This window comes from Canis lupus, chromosome 18 (genome assembly GCF_011100685.1).
Source record: "Canis lupus familiaris isolate Mischka breed German Shepherd chromosome 18, alternate assembly UU_Cfam_GSD_1.0, whole genome shotgun sequence".
NCBI lineage: Eukaryota > Metazoa > Chordata > Mammalia > Carnivora > Canidae > Canis > Canis lupus.
Window position 1 is genome coordinate 47,205,833 of NC_049239.1, and position 22,880 is coordinate 47,228,712.

The 22,880-nt window shown below is 53.8% G+C and overlaps 1 protein-coding gene across 3 annotated transcripts in view; it reads left to right on the forward strand.

Moving 5' to 3' along the window:
* Positions 1-22,880, forward strand: part of KCNQ1 (potassium voltage-gated channel subfamily Q member 1) — a 323,020-nt gene that overhangs the window by 243,804 nt on the left and 56,336 nt on the right. For all 3 annotated transcript variants that reach the window (XM_038563590.1, XM_038563591.1, XM_038563592.1), the window contains 4 exons: positions 358-433; positions 5,575-5,669; positions 6,559-6,605; positions 7,866-7,927. In XM_038563590.1, the coding sequence (XP_038419518.1) occupies positions 358-433; positions 5,575-5,669; positions 6,559-6,605; positions 7,866-7,927 (280 nt within the window). The remainder of the gene's footprint in view (positions 1-357; positions 434-5,574; positions 5,670-6,558; positions 6,606-7,865; positions 7,928-22,880) is intronic.

Below are 22,880 nucleotides of genomic sequence, written 5' to 3' on the forward strand. Positions count from 1 at the left end.
AAGGAGCCAGAAGGCCGGAAGGTAGAAAGAAGTTTCTGTGGCTCTGCTGTGAGTTAAGGGAACTGTGAACCCAGGACACTGACTCCCGTACCATTTCCAAGCAGCAGGCAAGGCAAGGATCCCCCTGGGACCATCCGCTAATTAAAAGTCTCTTGCCTCTGGTCTGCTCTCCTCCCCAACCAATGTGGAGCCTTGAAGTCCTCCAATCCATGGGGCTCAACATTCTCTATTTCTGGAAGGGCCCAGCCCACATGCAGTGGGAGGCACTTGGGAAATTGCCAAGCTTTGGAAAATGCTGGGCACAGGATGACCATTACAGGGGAGCCACTCACGCCTCTTCTCCATTCTCCCTCACAGGCTGCGGGAGCACCACCGGGCCACCATCAAGGTCATTCGGCGCATGCAGTACTTTGTAGCCAAGAAGAAATTCCAGGTGAGTCCTACTAAGCGCTTCTGCCCTTGGCCCAGCCCCAGGAGCCCCTGTCCCACCCATGGCAAAGACTACAGGCCACCCTTCACCCCATCCTGCTACACCCTAGGCCTGACCCTCATCAAATATCCTGCAACAACTTCATTTTCCCTCTTACAAGACAGCCCCTGGAAGGACCCTGCCCTGAGGTTCAGCCTCGAGCCACGTACACACAGAGCCTCAGGGTCTCACCCTTCTTTTCCCCTACTTGACTGGCAGATGACTCAGGAGTGGCAGAGAGGGTGCCAAGCCTGCCCCTCATCACCCGGGCAGGAAGTGGGGTCCCCTAGACCCCGGAGCCCTGTCCCACACAGTCGGTGCTCTTGGCCCTATTCACCCCCTGCCCCCAATGGGAGTCACGAGAACAGAAGAGAAACTTGGCCCTGCCTGTGCCCTGGGGGCCGACTCACCTTTACAGGGAGAGGGTGAGGCTGGGGCCTGAGGGTTTCCCTGCCCCATCAGCTCACCCTCTGGGTCCGGGTCCAGGTCTTCTGCAGCTGCCCCTGGTATCCCCTGGAGCCTAAGGCCCCCATAGAAAACCAGTTGGTGGCAGGCTCAGCTCCCCTGCTGTGGGAACAGCCCTGGGTCTGAGAAGGTCCCTGGCTCCACCCTCAGTCTAAGAACATGTAGACTTCAGAAATGGGGACCCTCAGGGGTGCCCATTCTCTTTCCAGAAGGCCTGATCACCAGTGCCTTTAAAAAGTGAGTGCCCAATGGGCTGGGGACTGGGGCCCCAGGGAGCAATGGTAACGTCCAGGTCCCCAAGCAGGGAAGGTTGGGGCTGACCTGCTCCCTTCCCCCAGCTGGTCCCAGCGAGGCTGTGGCAAGAAACGGGGCCCCTCTGTCTGCTCCAGGCTGTGTCTCCTGTGCCATCCCTTCAGCAGAGACCACACCACTTGGGCCATAGAGCCCCACTGGGAGTGGACTTCTGGACGCAGACTCCCACCCCAGGCAGCCCTGGGTCAGTTCTTTCCCATCTGTAATGGGAACAAGAGCCCAAGAGATGGTGTGAGACCACATCCTTGCATAGCTCACAGGGCCCTCACCCATGGCAGCCCGTGGGCAGCATCTGCCCCAGAGCTGACCACCATTGGTCCGAGCCCCAACAGCACCCCTCAGTGAAGCACTCCCTGGCCACTGTGTGTACCCCCCATGGCTCAGCAGCTGGCTGCTGTTTGGGATGGCTGCACACACAGTCCCTTGGTGACCTTCTGCTGCCTATCTGTCTGATACCCCGGGCAGGGAGGCCATTCACCACTGAACCAGGGCAGGTCGTGCAAAGGGTCCCACCATGGCCTGGGCCTCCTCGTTGCCCAAATAGACGAGTCATGGTAAGTGCCAGTCTTGGCTACACCAGGAAGTCTGCGTGGCAATGTCCTGGGCAAGACTGATGGCCCCAGAGCTCTCGAGTATCTGATCTGTGGCCTTCCTCCCTAGGGGCCCTGGCTGCCCTGATGGTGGGACAGCTTGGGAGGGCACTAGAGAGGAGGGCCTGGCCTCCTCACAGCACCAGCACAATCCTGGTGGGGAAGGGGCTATGGAACCCCCTCTGGGGGTCTGCTCTGAGCAGCACCAGGGAGGCCCTGGGAAAGGCCAGGGTGTATTGGTGAGCAGCTTAGCAGTGACAGCAAAAACCCCAGACATCAACCTGGTGGAGCAGAGGGGTCAGTGGGGCATCTTCTAGGATAAGGCTGACCTCCAGCCTGAGAAGCCAGGCCACTGAGCCTCCAGGGCAGGGCCCTGCAAAGCAGCCTGTACCCACCACTTGGGGTGCAGTGAGGACATGGGGGGGCTGTGCCAGGGTGGACAGTGGGCTTGCTGGGTTTAGGGGCACCCAGCACAGAAGGCAGAAACATGAGGCTTCTGGCAGGCTCGGCTCAGGGGTTATGTGGGCAGCTTCCAGTTCAGGACAGAGCTCATCCTTGGTAGAAGGGCAACCACCGTGGCTGGAACTGACTTGGGGAACACCCTGTCCCTGAAATGCAGGCAAGAAAACTGCCTGCTGGCCTCAGCAGGGGCCCCATCCTTCCTTCCAGGCCGGGATTTGCCTTTTCTGCCACAGGACACAGGCCAGGGTCCTGCCAGGGTCCCCAGAAGCAGGCTGGACAACCCTATCTCTCCTGCTTTCTGCCCCACCCTTATGCCTGGGATAGGGGGCCCTGGAGGAAAGCATGTGGGGCCCTTTGAATGCAGATGCTCCTGAGGGCCTCTCAGTTTGCTCTGGTGGGAGACAGAGGCTCTTGAGCAATGTGGGGTGGGGCGGGGGGCTCAGCCTCAGCAGCTGGCCCTCGTTGCCAGAGGCAGCACGGAGGCCCACGGGATGGGGAGGAGGGACCCCACGGTGGAGCGCCTGGCAGTGAGGAGCTCTGTGAGGCTCCAGAGCAGCCTCCACCCCAGGCCCAGCTGTCCGGGATGCCTTCCCTTCCCCCACAACAGCCTGTCTGTCTGTCTGCCTGCACCCCACCCCCGCCCCCGGCCTCAGGGGCTGCAGACGTGGCGGGTGGCCCCCCGCCTGCCCCTCTGCCTGGCCGATAAGTGCCCGGCGGGCCGCCCCTGTGTCTGGCCAGAGGAGCCAGAGGCTCTTAGCCCTCCGGGTTTGCCTTGAACTCCCCTGTCCACCGTCGGTCAGTCTGGACAACCCCGCATTATCTCGGCTCATCTCAGGCTCCTGCTGCTGCCGCCAGAGGAAATGAGCTCTGGGGAGAAAGCTGAGATGGTTCCTCCAGCGGGGCCCAGGCAGCCCCTGCAGAGGCCTCCGGGAGTGCGGACCAGACCCCGGGGGGCTCAGCAGCACCAAGATAAGTCTCAGGGCGCCTGGGGCCCCGCCGGTCCCTGGGTCCTGGGGGCCAGCCAGGCATTGCTGGCCCTTCTGCAGTCCGTGCTCTACGCAAGGGGAGGCAGGGCTCCCCAGCTGCATCCCGGAGCCGTGCCCAGCTTGCCAGCCCCGTCCTGCAGACACACTTGCTGAGGCACACTCTCGTCTTCCCCCTTTCACACACACACTTTCTCCTGCCTTCCCAGAGGCATGTGTGTGCGCACACACAATCTCCCAGCACACTCAGGTGCCCACATTCACCTGCATTGAGTGGCCATGCTCTCCAGCCTGCCCAGGAGCCCAGCCCAAGGGCATGTCTCCCGCAGACCAGACCTAGGCCACCTAGAGCTCTGAAGGCAGCCAGCCCCCTGCCGACCCCCAGCCTCTCTGGCCTGCCTGCAAGTGCCTCATGCCTCACAAAGCCTTGGGCCCACAGGGGGCTGACTGTCATGACCCATAGCCACCTTCAGTGTGTGCACTAAGGAAGAGCTCAGACTCTTCCAGAAAGGAGTGTAGGGCTCAGTGTCCCCTGCCATCTTCCAGAAGGGAGGGCGGGGCTCAGTATCCCCCATCTTCCAGGAAGGAGGGCGGGGTTTAGCCTCCCCCATCTTCCAGAAGGAAAAAGTAAAATCTGAGGACATTATCACTAGCCCATACCTGTTGTTATGACTATCGTCCATCTGAGGATGCAGGGAGCCGAGGGTCTACCTAGAGTCCTATCCCATGCCCGACCCTGGGATCTCATGACAGGCCTGGCACATAGCCCACAAGACCATGCAGATGGTTCTACTGCCCAGCATGGGCCCCAAGGGTGGCACATCCTTCTGTCAGGGGTACAGCTGTGGTTTGGGGAAGATCAGGTCAATCCCAGCCCCGCCACCACCCCACCAATCTCAGGATCCTGATTCAGGGCCCAGAGAGGGGCTGCACACTGCCTGTGAGGCCCGAGGGCCCCTCCTGGTAGGAACCCCCCAGATCTCTGAGGCCTAGCCCCTGGGAGGGAGGAGGCCCCCGCCTGAGAATTCCTAGAGTCCAGAATAATAACGGGGCATTGCCCATGTTGATTGCAGAGTTCCTGGGCTTGTCAGAAGCACACTCAGGTGCCCTTGGGTACCCCATTTTACTGGGAAAGCAGGGCTGGGCCATGGTCAGACTAGGGTAGCCCCAGTCTCGGGGGAAGGGGACACCTCAAGGAGAGGTTGGCCTCTGGTGGGCAGGAGAGACACATTCCTGGGGGCCCCCGGGATTGAGATGCAGCTCTGACACTCTCGCCTCCACCCCAGGCGGGCCCACTGCACCCAGATGTCTGGCTGGCCTCCCAGGCCTTCGCCCTCCTCAGCTAGAGGCAGTCACCCCAGGCTCATTGCTCATGTGGACTCCTGGGTGCTAATGAGGACCACTCTGGGTGCCCCTGACCTGGCGTCCCCGCAGCCCCTTGAGTCAAGGGGCTCTATGTTCCCACACAGCTCTGGCTGGCCTGTGTGTGTGAAGGGCCTCCTGGGCCATCAAACCCCCACTCAGCTGGCCTGCTGCTACCTGGGGGAGACCCTCGGCCCACGGGCTCCTGGGAACAGGGCCATAAATGTGGCTTGAGGTTTTGCTGACATCATAAGAAGCCTCATTCTCTCTGTTGTGGTTTCTGGTGATTTCACCTGAGCCCCACATGCATTGATGGTCTCAGAGCTGGCGCCAAGCCTCGGTGCCGTGGGGTCAGCGGCTCCGCCCTGTGTGGCCCCAGGCCTGCTGTGGGAGTGTCCCCTCTGCCCTGGCAGCCTCAGAGCTGCAGCAGGCAGCCTGTCCCAGAGCAGGCGCAGCAGGCTGGGGGTCCCCTGGGGCCACCTCTGCCTGTCTCTCCCCAACCCCGAGAATAGTGGGTGTGCCTGCCAGAGAGGGTGTCAGGGCTCAGCGCGGGGCCAGGAAGACAGTGGCTGCGCAGAGCGCTGCCCCTCCTGGCCCGTCAACTGGACTAGTTCTTTCCAATAATAGGAGCTGGTAACCTGCAAAGGGCAAACAGGCAGGCCGTGCGGTGAGTGGGCAGGAAGCTAAGACCCAGAGAGGCCAAGCCGCCAGCCCAGGGCCACCCAGCCCCAGTGACTGAGAATGGAGTGGCCGAGCACCAGGGGAGAGTGGGCCACCGTGTGCGCCCTGGGCCAGAACAGTCCCATTGCACCATAGGGGTAACCTCCTTAAATTCCCAAGAGGCCCCCCCAGGCAGGCAGCATCACCGTCCACATTTAGCGCTGGGCCAAGGGGGCTCAGAGCGGGGGCTGACTGTCTTTGTGGCCTACAGCAAGCGCGGAAGCCCTACGATGTGCGGGACGTCATTGAGCAGTACTCCCAGGGCCACCTCAACCTCATGGTGCGCATCAAAGAGCTGCAGAGAAGGTGGGCTCGGGTGCTGGGAGTGACCTGGGGGGACGGGCAGGGGGGAGTTGCTGCGTGGGGCTCCCTCCCCCTGGGGCTGCACCAGCTCCACAACCCACCCAACCCTCTGCGCCTGCCTTCGACTGCACCGCGTCCAAGGGGGCCCAGGCCCTGCCCAGGACTCACCCACTTCCTGGGAACACCCTGCCGGGCACGGAGCCCCACCCCACGGGTCTGTGTGCCTGCGCTCTCCCCGTCCCAGACCTGCAGCCAGGAACTCCAACCAGTGGGAGCTGCCGTGTTTCAGCTTCTGGCTTAGAGCCTGGAGCTCATTCTCATGGAGGCAGCGTGGTCCCTGGGGCCGGCACAGGCTCACACCGGCTGCACCTCTCTGCTGGGCTAGCCTGGGAACCTAAGTCCCTGTGTCCCGGGATAGGGCTGGGACCCTGTGCCCGTCCTGACCACACCCAGAGGCTCAGGCTGGTGGCTGCCCCCCGCCGTGGCTAACCCACCATAGGGACGTGAAGCCCTTGGCTCAGCAACCTGGCCTCACCCTGGAAGGACCAGCTCACAGGACGGTCTCCATGAGCACGGCTGAGATGCCCGGTCTGGGCCAATTACAAAGCAAGGACAGGACATGGGGCAGTCCTGAGGCCCTGTCCTGGCCAGGGAGGACATCTAAGGAACTTCCCAACCACTGCCCCTCGTCTCTGAGCCCCCCCACTCTCCCCCCATCCATAGTACAGACCTCTGGGGCATGGGAGGTAGTGGTGGGTGTCTCCAGAAGGGGTGGGTGGCTTGTCACCCTGCCAGGCACCTTGCTTGTCCACCCACCAACAGGCTGGGTGTACGTGTGGCGTCCAGGTCAAGCGTGAGCTGGTCTCCATCTGTCTCCTTCCCTCCCTCCCAGGCTGGACCAGTCCATCGGGAAGCCCTCCCTCTTCATCTCCGTCTCAGGTGGGTTTCTGCATCAAGCCACCCTGCCCGCACCAGACCCTTTGCGTACCCCTCTACCTGCACCTGCCTCTCCCTGTCAGAAGGGGCCACAGGGCCTTGGAAGGGCAGGATAGGCCACACACACCAGAGGGGAGCAGGTGGCCTCCACCCTGAGCCGAGCGCCTTGGAACGTGCTTTACAGTTAGTGCAAGAATCCGCATGGATCCCCTTAAACGGTCAGCCTCTCTAGGCCATCAAAGATCGGGGTGTGGACCCCAGCATCCCATGAGGGGGGGAGACGTGGGGAAGTTTTGCAAGGTGAGTCGCCAGCCCAGAGGGACCAGAGGGACCATCAGCCGCAGGAGGGTGGGCATCATTGTCCAGCTCTGACTCCTTATGTCCCCCGGACCAGGCTCCATCCAGGGAGAACAGGGCCAGGCCCATTCCTGGGGTCACCCTGGCCCAAGTTGTGGTGAGAGCCGTGGCTCACCCAGGGTGGGACAACAGGGCAGCTGAGTGAGGCCAGCGTGGGGGTGGAGGTGGAGGGAGTGCAGAACGTGCAGGCCCACGGCAGCAAAACCCCACGGTTGTTCCAGACGACTGCAATAAAGCAAATATTGCGATAAAGCCGAGTCTGAAGAATCTTAGGGCTTCCCAACGCAGATAGAAGGGATGGTTATGCAGTGCCATAGTCCAGTGTGTGCAACAGCATTGTGTGTGAAAAGCCAGTGTGCAGACCTTCACTGGAGAGGACCTTGGGGCTCGTAAGTGCTGACCATCACCTGAGCCGTCGGCAAGTCTTGTCTCTGACGGCGGATCACCACAGCGCGGGTAGGAATTCAGACACAGCTGAAACAGGGCGAGAATTACTCACATGGGACATGGAGACAGGAAGTAAGCAAATGATGTTGGGACCCGGTTGCCAACAGACCCGCCCAGTGCAGTGTCGCCACAAACCCTCCACCTGAAAATCCACGCCATACCTGCACAGCAGGAAGCAGGCAGCGTCTGTGCTGGGTTTATGCAGCGCAGTGGGCACCATGTCCGTGGCCCCCACAGGGTCATCTTCCGCTCCTGCACCAGGCTCTCAGAGGCCACAACCAGGAGGGGCGGTGGCGGGCCACGGGGCACCCGGTCCAGCCCAGGCCCCGCCTCCCAGAGCTCCCACTGTGGAGGAGCTCACAGGTGCAGGCCTGTGACCCTCGGCTGCCCCACCCTCATCACCCTCCCCCAAAGCCCCCCCCCAACACACATCCCTGATCCTGGTCCTCTGCCCCACAGAGAAGAGCAAGGACCGTGGGAGCAACACGATTGGGGCACGCCTGAACCGAGTAGAAGACAAGGTAGGCGAGGGTCCCAGGCCACGCTGGCTCTGCCGCTCACCATCCTCAGGGTCAGGGTGATCCCCATGGCACGGGGGTCCCCCACCCCCCTGGAGCCGGGTGGTGGTGCCTGGAACCTGGTTTGTAGGCCTCTGGCAATGGGTGTCTTTCCCGATGAGCAGTGCCCAGTACCCCCAGGGCCCCCTGGGAGAGGCTGAGGCTGCCCAGTGCGCCGTGGGGTGGGAAAAGCCATCTACACTGCTGTCGCTGTGTACACTCGCGGAGGTCAGAGGTGCTGACGGTGGTACCAGGGGACGTCGGGGCGTGTCGGTGGGGAGGAGGGCCTGCAGTCTCAAGGACCCGCCTCCATAGGGGTGCTGGGTGGGGAGCGGTGCCGCCCAAGGCCCTGCGGGTGTCCGGGGGGACGTGGGACCTATGGGTCCTCTCCTGCCGCCAAGCCTGCACTCCCTCTGTTCCTGTCACAGGCCCCTTGGCCTGCGCAGCCTCTGCCACCAGGATGCCCCATGCACCCCGTGGGCTTGTAGGTCTTTCAGCATGGGAGCCTCTTCCCGGGGTGTCCTGGGGGGTGAAGGAGCCCTTCTTAGGCTCAAGCCCACCCTGTGAAGTCTCTGTGGTTTGGAGCAGCCGTTATCTTGCCCGACAGCTCGTCCGTCTACACGGGCTTTATCTCAAAGTAGCCCGGAGGCTAAAAATAGAGGGATTTCGGTTGGGCAGGGTCTGTGTCTGCCGCTCGGTTTCCCTGGTAACGCCGGGCTCTGGCCCACTTCATCTCCGCTGTAGCTGGGCAGGAGGGGCAGGGGTGCAGCTCCCACCTCACCCCACCCCACCCCAGGGCCCGGCCTGCCACATCATCTCTTCCCCACCTGCACCATCTGCCCTGGCCTAGGTGGCCATGGGACCGTGACACAGGATGGGACCAGGCAGAGAGAGGGAGGGCCACTGTCTAGGTGCCCACAGGGGCCCTCGCTTCGGGCCTGGCTGGCTGAGACTGTGACATTGATGTGTGGCCCTGCCAGACGGACGACCGGGTGCTCTGGTCAGCACAGGCCCGGGAGGCTGGTACCTGTCTGCTCTCAGGCCAACGGCCCAGTGGGAAATGTCCCTGTCCAACAGGATGAGACCAGGAGAAGTCAGTCACATCCCCAGGCAGCAGATATCAGAGGCCTCGGGACCCTGGGCTTGGCCACTCCAGTGAACGAGGTGTATCCTCATCAGGTGCTCCTCTTGGTACCTGGGGCCAGGGGCTGGGGGCAGCCCGTGGCCACACCCAGTGCAGCAGTCCAGGCACCCTGTGTGTGTGGGAGGGGAGGCTTCTAGACATCAAAGGAAGGAGAGGTAGCGCGGGGAACAGACCCAGGCCCCTCACCCCGTCCTGGAGCCCTGGCCGAGGCAGCGTGGCCCCCACTCCTGATGGGAATCATGGCAGCCTGGGAGCACGTGATCCTTCCTGCCCCCAGTGGCCCTGGGAGTGGGCCCTGCTTCTGGGTGTGCTCACCTCTCCTCAACCCCCTGCCTTGCTGGTCTAGGGTTTTCTTACAGCTCTGTGCCCTGCTTCTCGGGGGGGGCCACCCTTTAAGCTCAGACTAGAGCCTGGTGTCCTCTGAGGGTGATGCGGGTAGGGGACAGGGTCTCCTGGAACAGTGCCCCCTCCTCGGCTGGAGCAGCAGACATCCAGCAGCCTGCAGGATCTGACCACCTGGATGCCCTGGTTGGCCATGGTCAGCAGGGTGGGCTGAGGCGGGTCCCGCACCGGCCTTGGGGATATATATAGAACTAGTGCCCTCATTTCTGTGGATCCGAATGACAAAGGGAAGTATTTCCCAGAGCCCCTGATCCCTGGGGCAAGGTTTGGGGACACAGTCCCCCAGTGGCCCCAGCACTCAGGAGAGGGGCTGTCGCTGGGCAGTGAGGACTCTGGGACAGCTACACACATGGTCACTGGGGAGACTGGTTCTGTGCTGACTCTGTCCCATACTGCTGTGAGGAGCCGGTTCGGTCCGAGAGCCGAGCCCACCTGCCTGGAGTCTCCGAGGGGACAAGCCAGCTGACACTCCATGCCAGGTCGAGGTCCCCACCCGCCCCCTTGGCCTCCAGGGCCTCCTCCGCTGCTGGCCCATGCCCCCTCGACGGCAGACCCTGGGAAAGGGCCTCGCCAGGTCCAGAGGGCACAGTGGCACTTCCCGGGCCCCACATTATCACAGTTATCACCGGGGCCATCGGGACCATAAACAACCCCCGAGCAATCCTGCTGACTGTGGGAAGTCAGAGGCAGGAAATCCAGCAGCCACCGGCCCTCAGAGGCCCAGCAGGCCTGCAGCAATGCCAGGGAGTCAGAGACCCCACTGGGCAGGCCTTGAGCGGGAGAGGAACCTGGCCCTCACGCCGAGAGGTGTGGCCATCTGTGCTGCTGCTCCCATCCCAGGAGGGCTCACTCAGCTGCAGGACACGGGCTTGGAGAGGAGCTGGGTGGGGGGCATGTGGGCTGCACAGCTGCTGGCCCCCATTCTTGGGACCAGATCAGTTCTGAGGATCAGGGCCTGAGATGTCCACTTGCGGGGAACTGCCAGGGAAAGCTAATTCAGCTTGTCCAGGGGTGCCTCAGTTTCCCTGCAAGGAGCCCTTGCCTCTGGGCCTCACGACTTGCCAGCCAGGGGCCACAAGGGGGAAGAGGGTCCCATGTACTTCCTGCCCACCAGAGCCCTCGTCACAGCTCCGGCAGGCCAGAGTGCTCCCCCCACAGTGCACAGCCCCCCACCTGCCTGTCCCTGGGGTACCTTGCACCTGGCCTGGCCTGGCCGTTGAGGCCTGCCTCACTCCCAGGATGGGAAGAGCAAAGTAACGTTCCCATCCCACGGCCTGTGTCCCCACAGGCATCACCCCCAGACAGTTGGGAACCTGCCCCCCATGACTCAGACCCGCTCCCCACTGGCCTCCCTTTAGCAGGGAAAGAGAAAGGCATGAGCTGCTCCTTGCATGCTTCTGTTTAAAAATCACCAGAGCCGCCATGTGCTGTTTCGTGTTGTCTTTATTCTGGAAAGGAGGGACTTTTATTTCCCCAAAGAAATCCTTCCTTACTGTTGAGGAAACTGAGCCCTAGAGAACTTGAGCAGTTGCCCAAGGTCACGTAGCTGGTTAGGGGGTTAAGGGAAGAGGACGCGGCAGATGGGTGGGGGAGCTGAAGTAGAGAGACAGAGGGACCCAGACAGTGCTTCGTGAACACAAAAACGTAAGGGGTCGGTTGGAAAGGAAGCAGGTACGGCGTGGAGGGCCCAGCTGGGGCCTGGGGGGTCCAGGGCCCTGGAACAGATTCAACAGAGGGGCCTGGCCTGAGAACACGAGCCCCCCTGCCTGGCCCCCAGCCCCCAGCCCTGCGAGGGCTGCTCGGAGGCAGGCGTCCCCTCAGCTCTTTGGGGATGCCACAGAGAAGACTGCCCCAACCTTCCTCCCCCATGTGTATTCTTAGCTCGGTCCTCAGGACCTGCTGCAGTGTTTATGTTGAGCCCTGTTTATTTTGCAAGCTCAGCTCATACTGCTTTTGCTGATATGAGGAGCGCAGTGGGCTGGAGGATTTCTTTCTTCTCTGTTTTTGCCGGAAATGTTCATGGCTTAGAGCCGGACACAGGGAAGGACTGGGTTTGCAGGCCCCAGTTCAGAGGGCGTGGGTGGGAAGCCCCCCCCCCACCCCACCACCACCTGACATGCCTTTTGCAGCCTCCTGTCCTAGAATCCTGGCCAGCACACCTTTCTCCTGGAGTCCGATGCCCCCAGCCCGGGAGCCCCCCCAAAGCACACCTGCCCCAGACCCCTCTGCTGACCACATGCTTGCCCTCCCCTTGGACCAGACAAGGCCAGTTACCCAGGGCTTGGCATCTGCCCCAGATGCTGCTCCTCCTTCTCGGTCCTCATCCCAGAGGGACTCCTCCATACCCCCAGCTGCCAGCGGGCCTGAGACCCTGTCATCCCAACAACCCTCTCCCTACCCCGCTCACCCCTAAGAGCCACCTCAATGCTGCTCACCTGGCTCTCTGGCCCCACAGCCTCCCTGCAGGATCTAGACAGTGGTCATCTCCCTTGTTGATGATTGTCCAGCCATCCGTGTGGCCTGTGGCCCTGCCCCCAGCCCTTCACATCGTGCGTTGTTAGACACATCTGAAATCTGCCTGCTAATATTTCCTTCAGGATTTTTGCGTTGACATTTGCATGTAAGATACATCCATGACCCCATTTTCCTTCATCATACTGTCCCCATCAGGATTTGGTGTCAAATGTATGTGAGCCTCACCGAATGAGTTAGTTGAGAAGCGTTCTCTCTCTTTCCGTATTCTAAAAGATTTTATATGGGATTAGGATCACCTCCCCCCGCCTTGAATGTTTGGTGAAATTTAAAGGTGAAGCCACCTAGGTCTGGCGCTTTCTTTGTGGGAAGACTTCACACTCTGAGTCAAAGCCATGGCGGTTATGGGAATGGGGGTTTTCTATCTCTTCTTGTGTCAGTTTTGTTCAGTCGTACATTCTAGAGATCTGTACATTTCCTCTCAGTTTTCCAGTTCACTGGCATTATCATTTTAATGTCCATATCATCAGTAGCTAAGCGCCTTGTTTTATTGTCAATATTGTTTATTTGTGCCTTCTCATTTTTCCCCATGGGTCAAGCTTGCCAGCTATCTGCCAGTTTTATTAATATTTTCAACAAACTTTTGACTTTATCGATCCTTGCTATTATAAGTTTTGATTTTGTTTCATTGAGTTCTCTTTGTTTTCTTCCTTCTATTTACTTGGCCTTGATATATTGCTCTTTCTTAGGTTCAGTAATTACTAATTTTCAGACTTTCTAGATTTCTAAGGTGTGATTTTAAGGCTATACATTGTCCTCTACCACTTAAAGTGCATTCCCCAGTTTTGATAGGTAGAATTTAAATCTAATGTCCATTTACTTATATATCTTTCTAATCTCCATGATGACCTCTTCTCTGTCCCAGAAGCTATTTATAGCATGACTTTTGTTGTTGTTAGAATTGTGAGAACTTTCTAATTGCTCACTTGTTAGAGAAAGTGATTGTGTGACACCAGTCCTTTGAAATACTACAAAACATGTTTTATGGCACAATAAGTGGTCCATTTTTGTAAATGGACCTTCTATGCCTGAATACCATATGTATTCTAATGCTGTCAGCTGCAGGGTTATATTTATGTCCATTAGGATGAGCTGGCTAATTGTTTTTCTTGAAATCTGTATTCTGATTGGAATATTGTTATCTACTTGATCCGTCATTACTGAGAAACACATCAAAATTCCAACTACTGTGGAGGATGTGTCTAGTTTTTCTTATATTTCTGTCAATTTTTGCTTTATATGTTTTTAGGTCTTATGATTAGATGCATATATTAAACTTTTTATATAGTCACTGCTGGATTCAATGTCTTATAATTACACAGTATCCTCTTTATATCAAGCAGTGTTTTGTTTGCCCTTAAAGTCTATTATCATTGCTATCCAGACTTAAATTTCTGTGAACATCTTTTGTTTTAAAGCTTTATTGAGGTATAATTTGCATGTCCTAAAGTTCATGCAATGTACATGTATGACAGATTTTAGCAAATTTCTAATTCGATGAGCAACTATCATCAAAACTAAGTTTTAGAACATTTTTCAATATCCCCCAAATTCTCTTAATTCCATTTGCAATCATTGCCAGTTTCCACCCCCAGCCACAGTCAAATACTGTTCTGCTTTCTGTCTTTGTATCCTTAAATTGTGGTGTTTTTTTTTGGGGGGGGGGGTGTTTTGTTTTGTTTTGTTTTACAGAGGGAGGGAAAGAGAGAGGACCGGGAGAGGGAGGAGAGAGAGAATCTTAAGCAGACTCCATGCCCACCGTGGAGTCTGACATGGGGCTCAATCTCACAACCCTGAGTTCATGACCTGAGCTAAAATCAAGGGTTGGACGCTTAGCTGCCTGAGCCACCCAGGTGCACTCCTCAAATTTCTGTAAGACTAGAAATTTGCCTTTTGTAAAGGTTTCATATAAATGGAGCAATCCAACATGTGGTGTTCTGAGTTTTGGGTGGTTTTTTTTTTTTTTAACATAATGTAATGTTCTTGAGGTTCATCTTTATTGTGCCATGTTTTTCTTTCCTTTCTAATGCTGACTAGTATTCTGTTGTATGGATAGACCACATTTTGTTTACACAGTCGCCAATTGATGGACATTTGGATATTTTGCATTTTGGGGTTATAGAGAATGCTGCTGTAAACTTTTACCCACTAGCCTTTGTATGGACATACATTGTCACTTCTCTTGGGTAGGCTCCTAAGAGTGGAATTGATGGATTCTATGGTAAGTTTCTTTCCAATTTTCTAAAAAAAACTTATGACCTGTCTTCCAAAGGGCTCTGTACCAATGTGATTTCCCGCCAGTCATGTACAAAGTTCCACCTTCTCTGTATCCTTGCAGATACATGGTAAGGTTGGTCTTTCTTATTTTAGCCAATCTAGTGAGTATATGACTGTGTCTCATTATAGGTTTGATTTACATTTCACTAATCACCAGTGATGTGGAGCAGCCTTCCACATGCCTATTCAGCATTTGCAGTCATGTGTAGTGACGTGTGCATTCAACTCTTCCCTGTGTTCTGGCTAAGTCGTTTGTTCTGTTACTGGCTAAGTCATTTGTTCTGTTACTGGCTAAGTCGTTTGTTCTGGCTAAGTCCTAAGAGTGGTTTCTATGTTCCAGACACAAGTCCTCTATCAGATAAACAACTTACAAATATTTTCTCCCCTTCTGTGGCTGTCTTTTCATTATCTTCATCATTTCTTTTAAAACAAAAGTTTGACATTTTAATGAAGTCCAATGTATGTTTTCTTTCATAGTTCATGCTTTCGACATTCTACTGAAGGCCATGAATGTTTTCTTCTGTTTAATTCCGGAAGTTTTATGGATTTAACTATTACACTTTGCCCTGTAATTCATCTTCAGTTAATTTTGGGGTATGGTATGAGATAAGTCTAAATTAATCTCCTTTATTTTTTTATTTTTTGTTTATAGATATGCAAGGGTCTCAGCACCTTTTGTTGCAAAGACTATTTTCCCCATTGAATTGTCACAGCACCTGTGTCAGAAATCAACTGAACAAAAATATGTGGGTTTATTTCTGGATTCTCGAGTCTGTTCTCTTTGTCTATATACCTGTCTACAAATCCACATCACACTTTCTTGATTATTGTAGCTCTATAATATGTTTTGAAATCAGGTAGCATGGGATCCCTGGGTGGCGCAGCAGTTTGGCGCCTGCCTTTGGCCCAGGGCGCGATCCTGGAGACCCGGGATCGAATCCCACGTCGGGCTCCCGGTGCATGGAGCCTGCTTTTCCCTCTGCCTATGTCTCTGCCTCTCTCTCTCTCTCTCTGTGACTATCATAAATAAATAAAAATTAAAAAAAAAAAAGAAAGAAATCAGGTAGCATAAGTCTTCCAAGTGTTTTCTTCTTTCTCAAATTGTTTTGCTCATTCTAAGTCCTATGAATTTTTCTATGAATTTTATAATCATCTTGTCAGTTTCTATCAAAAGAGAGAAAGAAAGAAAGCCAGCCAGCCTGCTGGGATTTTGATAGGGATTGTGTTGAACCTATGAATCTGTTTGGGAAAAACTGATCTCAACAATAGAGAGTCTCCTAATTCATGAACACAGCATATCCTTCCATTCATTTTATCTTTAGTTTCTTCCAGTGATGTCATTTTTGGCATATAATTCTTACACATCTTTTGTTAAATTTACTGCTAAATATTTTATGACTTTTGGTGCTACTGTTAATAGAACTGTTTCCTTCATTTCATTTTTGAATTGTTTATTGCTAGTATATAAAAATACTATTAATTTTTTATGTAAAACTTGTAAAATGTGACTTTGCTATTATTAATTTTAGTAAATATTATTATTGTTGTTGATTCCTTAGGATTTTCCATGTATAGAATCATGCCATGTGTAAATAAAGACAGTTTCACATCCTTTCAATCTGGATGCCTTTAATTTCTCTTTTTGCCTATTTTTCACTGGCTTGAACTTCCAGTAAAATGTTGACTAGAAGGAGCCAGATAATATCTAACTGAGAAAAGCACTCAGTTGTTCACCACTAGTTATGATATTAGCTGTAGGTTTTCCACAGATGCTCTTTATCAGGTTAAGGATTTTTTTTTCCTTCTATTCTTAGTATGTTCAGAGTTCTTATCTTGAATGGATCTTGGATTTTCTCAAATGCCCATTCTGCATCTTTTGAGATGGTCACATGGGTCTTATCCCTTATGCTATTATTATGGTATGATAACCAATTTGGAGATAAGAAACTAACTTAGTATTTCCCACTTGGTCATGGTTTATAATCTCTTTTATATGTTGCCATATTTACTTAGCTAATATTTTGTTAAGAATGCATCTGTATTCATAAAGGATATTGATCTATAGTTTTCTTGTGATTTTTTTTTTCTGATTTTGATGTCAAGTTTTAAAAAATCTTTTCTTTTTAATCCTATATTCACATTTTGGATATCTTTTAGGAACACTTAATGGCTGAGGGTTTTTTAATCATCTAACACATTTATACTTAAAGTAATTTCTAATATATTTGATTTCTAGCAATGTATTTTGTGTTTTCCATTTGTACTAAATTTGTTAAGGTTTATTTTGCTCCTTGTGTTGGGTTGATGGTTGTTTCTCATTTGCTTTTTCTTCTACTGTTTTTAAAATTATGTATTCTATTGTCATTCTTGTAGATGTTAACCTAGAACATTTTAAATAGATATATGGCAGAGTTAATTGTTACTTTTACCCACATCTATAATATAATAAGGACATTATAATACTTTTGATTAGAACACTTCAGTCACTCTCCTGCTGATTTATAGTCTTCGTTGTATATTTTAGTTCAATCATGTTTATTTTTTTAACCCAGTGAGTCATAAATAGTAGTATTTGATACAATCAATATGTGTTTAAATTTACCCACCTATTTGCCTCTTTTGTCACTCATCATTTATTTTTCATCTCAGAACTTACATCTGGGATCACTTTCTTCCAGCTGAAGTATTTGTTAGAATTTCCTTAGTTGAAAATCAAAATCTCTCAGATTTTATTTTTCAAATTACTTATTTTGCTGTTGTTTTTTAAAAAATATTTCCACTGGGAATAAAATTCTAGGTCCTAGATTACCAAAATGGTTTTCTCTCAGCACATTGAAAATATTATCTGACTGTTCTTGGGTTTATACTGTCAGTCCTCAGAACAAAGGTGAAGAGGAGCTCTTGCTCCCTGGAAGGTGGTGTATCTCTTCTCTCTGGCTGTTTTAAAGATCTCTCCTGTAGTTCTAGTCTCCTGTATTTTTACCAAAGGGTCTTCATGAAGTTTCTTTTGTTTGTTCTGCTTGGAATTTGGTGAGTCCTTAATCTACCGTTTGGTGTCTGGCATCAGTTCTAGGTTACTCTCAGTCATTAGCTCTTCAGATTTTGCCTTAGCTCATTATCTCCTTCTGGAATTTTCATTAGGTATGTGGCAGACCATCTCACTCCCCGCCATGTTTTTGAATCTCTCTCATTCTAAAATCACATTGTTTCTCTATACTGTATTCTGGATCATGTCTTCTGATCTGCCTTCCAGTTCACTAATTATTTCTTCACCTGTGTCTAATCTGTAAAACCTGTCCAATGAATTTTCAATTTCAATTATTTTTCTATTTATGGAAATCCTATTTGGCTCTTGTTCACAACTGATAGATCATTTTTATAGTATCTTCCTTTTCATTTGTATATTTAAACTTAAAAAATCTTGAAGTGTATTGAATGTGGCTATTTTATGTTTAATTTCTATTAATTTTGTTATCTAAACTCATTGTGAGTCTGCCTCTCTGGTCTTTGTTTTTTCCTTCCTGATTTTCATTCATGGTGTTTCATTCCCTTTGAGGGCTTTCTTCTTTAAAATCTGAAGTGTATATATCTTAAAATTTATCTGTGGTTATTTTTAAGGCCCAGTGGAGTTCAGGGTCTTGGGGAAGATCTATGGTTCCCTCTTCCTTTGCTATACATGTGGGAGCATTACCACTCAGGACTTTAAATCCCAGGCTCAAAGTTTTCTAGACCACCCAGGAAGCGTACATTTGTGCTTCCAAGCTGAGTGTGGATGTGATTTCTCAGAGCAAATATTGTTCCACTCCCCTTAGCAGCAGGGGATTCTCTTTAGTCTTTTTGAGAAGTGGGCTATTTCTCATTGACCCTCACACTGAACGTGGAGTCCTTTGAAGGTCCCAGCTTTATGTAGGGCTGCGCTGCAAGACTCCCACCTGGGGCAGGCCTGGGCTTGGATACCATCCATCACCTGTGAAACTCATGTTTGCTCAGCTCATCAGATGCCTTCAGGGCACCTTGTACGTCTGTGGGATCCACTTTCACTGCACTTTCAGCCTCTGACCTCCCCTACTTCCTGGTGAACTCATTAATGCCAGTGAGTCTCTTTCTCCAACATGTGATCAGACAAGCTCTCATCCTAACATAGCAGATAGAATCAGGATTTTGAAGGTGGGATTTTCCTGGAAAGCCTGGGTCTTGTGGCTGTGGTGTCCCAGCTCCCTAGACTGGTTCCTGACTCTGCTACATTCTATTTCCTCATGACACTGGGAGCTACTGGACAGTAGTGACAGGTCTGGTTTATGCTGGTCCCTGGGGTCTCAGTCATAAGTGGGTCTCATGCTGGAACTCCAGAGGGTTGGGTTGGGCTGCCAGCCCTCGGCAGGCTAGACCAAGGACAAACTCCTACACTCTCTCTACCCCCCAGAAAGGGAGGAATCCCTCCCACTAACTTGTACTGAGGCCCACTGGCCTAATTCAGTTAGGGGCCAGCAAACTGGGACCTCTGGGCCAAATCTCAACCCTGACCTATTTTTACACTAATAATAATAACAATAATAATACAATTTCTTAAATAGAAAACAGAGCTTGAATGTGATCCACAACACCTATAATATTCATTGGCCTCTTATAGAAAAGTTTGCTGACCCAGAGTCTAGGCCTGGGTTGTCCAATAGAAATCTCATGGGAGCCACACATATAACTTAACATTTTCTAATAGCCACATTTAAAAAGATATAAAGAAATAGATTAAGTTCATTATAATAATATATTTTATTTAACCCAATAGATTGAAAATATTATCACTTCAGTATATAATCCATACAAAAGAATTGTCGGGATTATCGACATTGTTTCTTCAAAAGCCGGGTGTGCGTGTTACGTTTACAGTACACCTCAGTTTGGATGGTACATTTTCATAAGAACTCCTCAGTCTGCACTTAGAGGTAAAATTTACAGTTAAAAACGAGGCTCTCTTACCCAAGTAATTCTAAACATAGTTAAAGTTTTCCAATTACTGAATCGGGGATCTATATTTATACAGATATATTTATATAGATATATTTTTATATATATTTTTATATATATAAATATAAAAATTATATATATATATATTTATATAGATAGTTTATATATATTTAAACTTGAATCTGCTTAACTTAAATTAAAATTCCTTTCCTGGGTTTCACAAGCCACATTTCAAGTTCTCCATGGCCAAATGGGGCTGGTGGCTGCTTACTGGACAACCCGCTCTCATGCGGACCCCCCTACCACCATCCAACCTAGGCAGGACCCGGGGAAGTGCCCCGTGAACACTGACATGTCGAGAGGGTGCCTGACGCAGGCAGATGAGCAGCAGTGGGCAGGGAAGCAGCATCTCCTACGCCCTGATGTCCCCAGCAGGGACATGTCCTTGCAGGCTCCTCGGTGCACGCTGGACAGAATCCTCCCTGGATTCCCTCCCTCGAGCCCCCAGAGCCCATGACCCAGGCCTCCCTGCCCACCGTCTGCCTGGGACTCTGTTCCTTGCACCACGCCTGGTCTCCCACCGGCCGGGCTGCCTCCACTTCTGCTCTCAGGAGGCTGCGAGGCCGCATTTGCAGGCTCCCCACAGAGCACCCCACCACCGTGGGCTCCGTCATGCCCTGGCCGCCCACTCAGGCGGGTAGCATCAGGAAGCTGGGTGAGGTGTGGGGCTCCCACGACAGCGCTGCCCTCTGCACCCCTGTTCAGAGCCCCCCCTTCCTGTGCCCCTCCCCGGCCTGCTCTCCTCGCTGGTGAGCCGCTCTGGAGTGACGGGGCCGTAAATAGGCGAAGGCGTGGGCTCCAGCTGATCAAAGGGCCCCCTTCAGAAGCCTTCATTAGCTGCTATTCTGGGAACTGGTTATTTTAAGGTTAGTGTATTTTTTCTTTCCTGAGGAGCCGTCTTAGTGGATGGCGAGGTCCTGAGGTGCTGGCTCTCCAGTCAAACCACACAAGCCCTGTTTTGTCTAGGGTTTCAAAGATAAACCCATAATGAAAGCGTCAGTTGACGCTGAGCGCCACCGCCCCCCTTCCTGGGCAGAGGGGGGCGGGCCTGCCAGGGAGTCCCCGGACCCCAGGAGCCCCGGAGACCTGGGGCCGCCGCTCTCCTGGAGGGAGCCTGAGGTCAGGGCCGCCCGGGCCCGCCGCCTGGGGCCTCGGGGACGCCGAGCCCAGCGTTCTCACGGCCGGGGCCGCCCCCGCAGGCCGTGCCCGGAGCTGGGCTCTGGAGGCTTCTCCCCATAGAAGGCCCAGCTTCGGCCAGCCGTCTTCGAGGGGAGATGCCCGCCCTCCCCGGTGGCCAGGGGGACCCACACTAATGTCAAAATTGAAGAGGGTGGTGATACCCTGTGCTGGCATGCATGTGGGGACACTGTCACTCGTGTCCCTCGCTGGGGGGGATGCGGATCCGGCACAACAGAGCTCTGGAAAGGAGTCTGGCAATGTCTGTTAATGTCAGAAAAATACGTGCCCTTGCGTCTAACACGGGCCGGTGGAGTGCCTGGGGTGGGGATTCACCGAGGATGACACTCGTCACACCGCAGCTTGTAAGAGCGAGAGTTGGGGTCACGGGGACTTGGGAAGGCCCCCCAGTGGCAGGAGGGACACTGTCACGAGCTGCTGAGGAAGAGGACTGAGAACCAGGCTAAGCCCCGAGGCCTGAGGTGGAGCCAGGAGGGCAGGGCTGGCCTCCAGGGTGCGAGGACTGCCAGGCAGCGGACGGCCTGTGCATTTCTGAGAAGTTCTGAGATGTTCGGTGATGTTCGGTTCCTATCCGTTGAGAGGCCCCTTACAATCCATGTGTGCATTCTCAGGTGTTTCAGGGGAGACCAGGCAGCCACCCTTCCCTGTCCAGCCCCCTGCTCTGGTGCTTGGTCCTCTGCCCGCGAAGGCTGCCCTCCCACCAGGACCGTCCCCAGGGCCACCATCCCCTGGGCTCCAGCCCAGAGCATCCCCTCTGCAAGGCTCCAAGTTCACTCTAGGGCTCGGGATCCGTCTGAGCCTCTTCCCCCTCAGTCGACGCAAGGAAGAGTGGTGCAGTCCATGGGGCACATCCAGGCCCCCTCCAGGCCTGACAGTCCCCCTGGAAGGGATGCACGCCTGGCTTCGGCTCCACCCTGTTGGTGAGAACGAGCAGCATGGCCCTTCCCAGAGGAGTTTGGGGAACGGAGTCCCAGCAGGGTGGCTCTTTTCCGGCCACGTGGTGAGAGGAGCAAGGACCTTTGGAGGCATCCGTGGGTCAGGACATCTGTCTGGCCATCCACGTGCATCCAGAGGTGATGGCAGACTTACCTGTGACTCAGGCCTGCCTGCCTGAGCGTGGGATGGCCTCCACAGCTAGCCTGCTCCTGCCCACGCACACCTGCCACTGAGTGCACCAGCAACATGGCCAGTGGCTCAGCCCTCTGCCCCTGGCAGGGCCCTAAAACAGCCCAGCACCCAAGAGACCTACATGCTGGGCTTGACTCTGTGGGTCAAGTCCTCTCAGGTTAGAGGGCACCCAGGAAGAGAAGCCTGGGAGGCACAGCCATATCTGGCCGTCTGGCCTTCCAGCCCGGGCTGGCTTCCATGTCAGCAGTAGGCATGCTTGCACAAAGGGACAAGAAGGGGCGATGGGAGGGGACATGGTCAGCCGCGGCCTGCCATCTGAGCCATCTCCCAGCCCTGCCATCTGAGCAACTCCTCCTGTCACCCTCATCCCCATGCTCCAGGTGACAGGACCAGAGCAGGAGTCCCTGCGTAAGGCTGAGCCACATCTGTGGGGAGCTGCTTCACTGAGGTCAGAGAAGTGGGTGGGCCCTCGTGACTGGGAGTATCAGAGTGGCCCCGCGGCAGGCAGCCCCGGTCACATCCGTGGGTCTGAGTTTCTGCTGGAGGTGGTATTTCAGAGACTCAGTCTCCCCCTCGTTGAAGTGAAAGCATGGACCAGGTGGCCTTTGAAGAAGCTGCAGGCATTCTAGACCCTTCCATCCATCAGGCATGAGACCCTCAGGCCTCTGTGGTGTCTAGGGGATTTGTCCGCCAAGAGGCCATGGTTGTAGGACGGAGGTCAGAGCTGGCCTGGAGCTGCAACCTGGACCTCCTATCAGGGCTGATGCCCAGGGCAGCACGCTGGCCAGAGCGCAGTCCTGGGCCTCTCCAGATGCGAAGGCAAAAGGCAGGAAGGCTGACCTCATGGTCAGTCCATTACTGACCACCTGTCCACTCCCCCCTGGTCAGCAGGAGCAGATGCCCCTTGGCTTCCCAGGAGGGAATGTGAATGCTGGCATCTGAAGTCTGTTTCTGGCCTAGAAGGCCCCCCAGGGGCCCGAGAGTCTCACCCTGTTTGGGATGGAAAGGTCTGCAGCTCCCTCAGTGCCACATTCTGGCATGGGGCCTAGAGTTGGGGGTTTTCCATGACAAGCAGTGATCCTGAGGGTGGCACCCCAACCCGGCAGCAGGTCCCCATCTCTGGAACCCGGAGCCACTGTGCCTGCGCCTCCCCATGGGGAGATACCCAGTGCCCCCAGGGCTCACGGCCCCCGGAGCCTCTGTGTCTCCTCC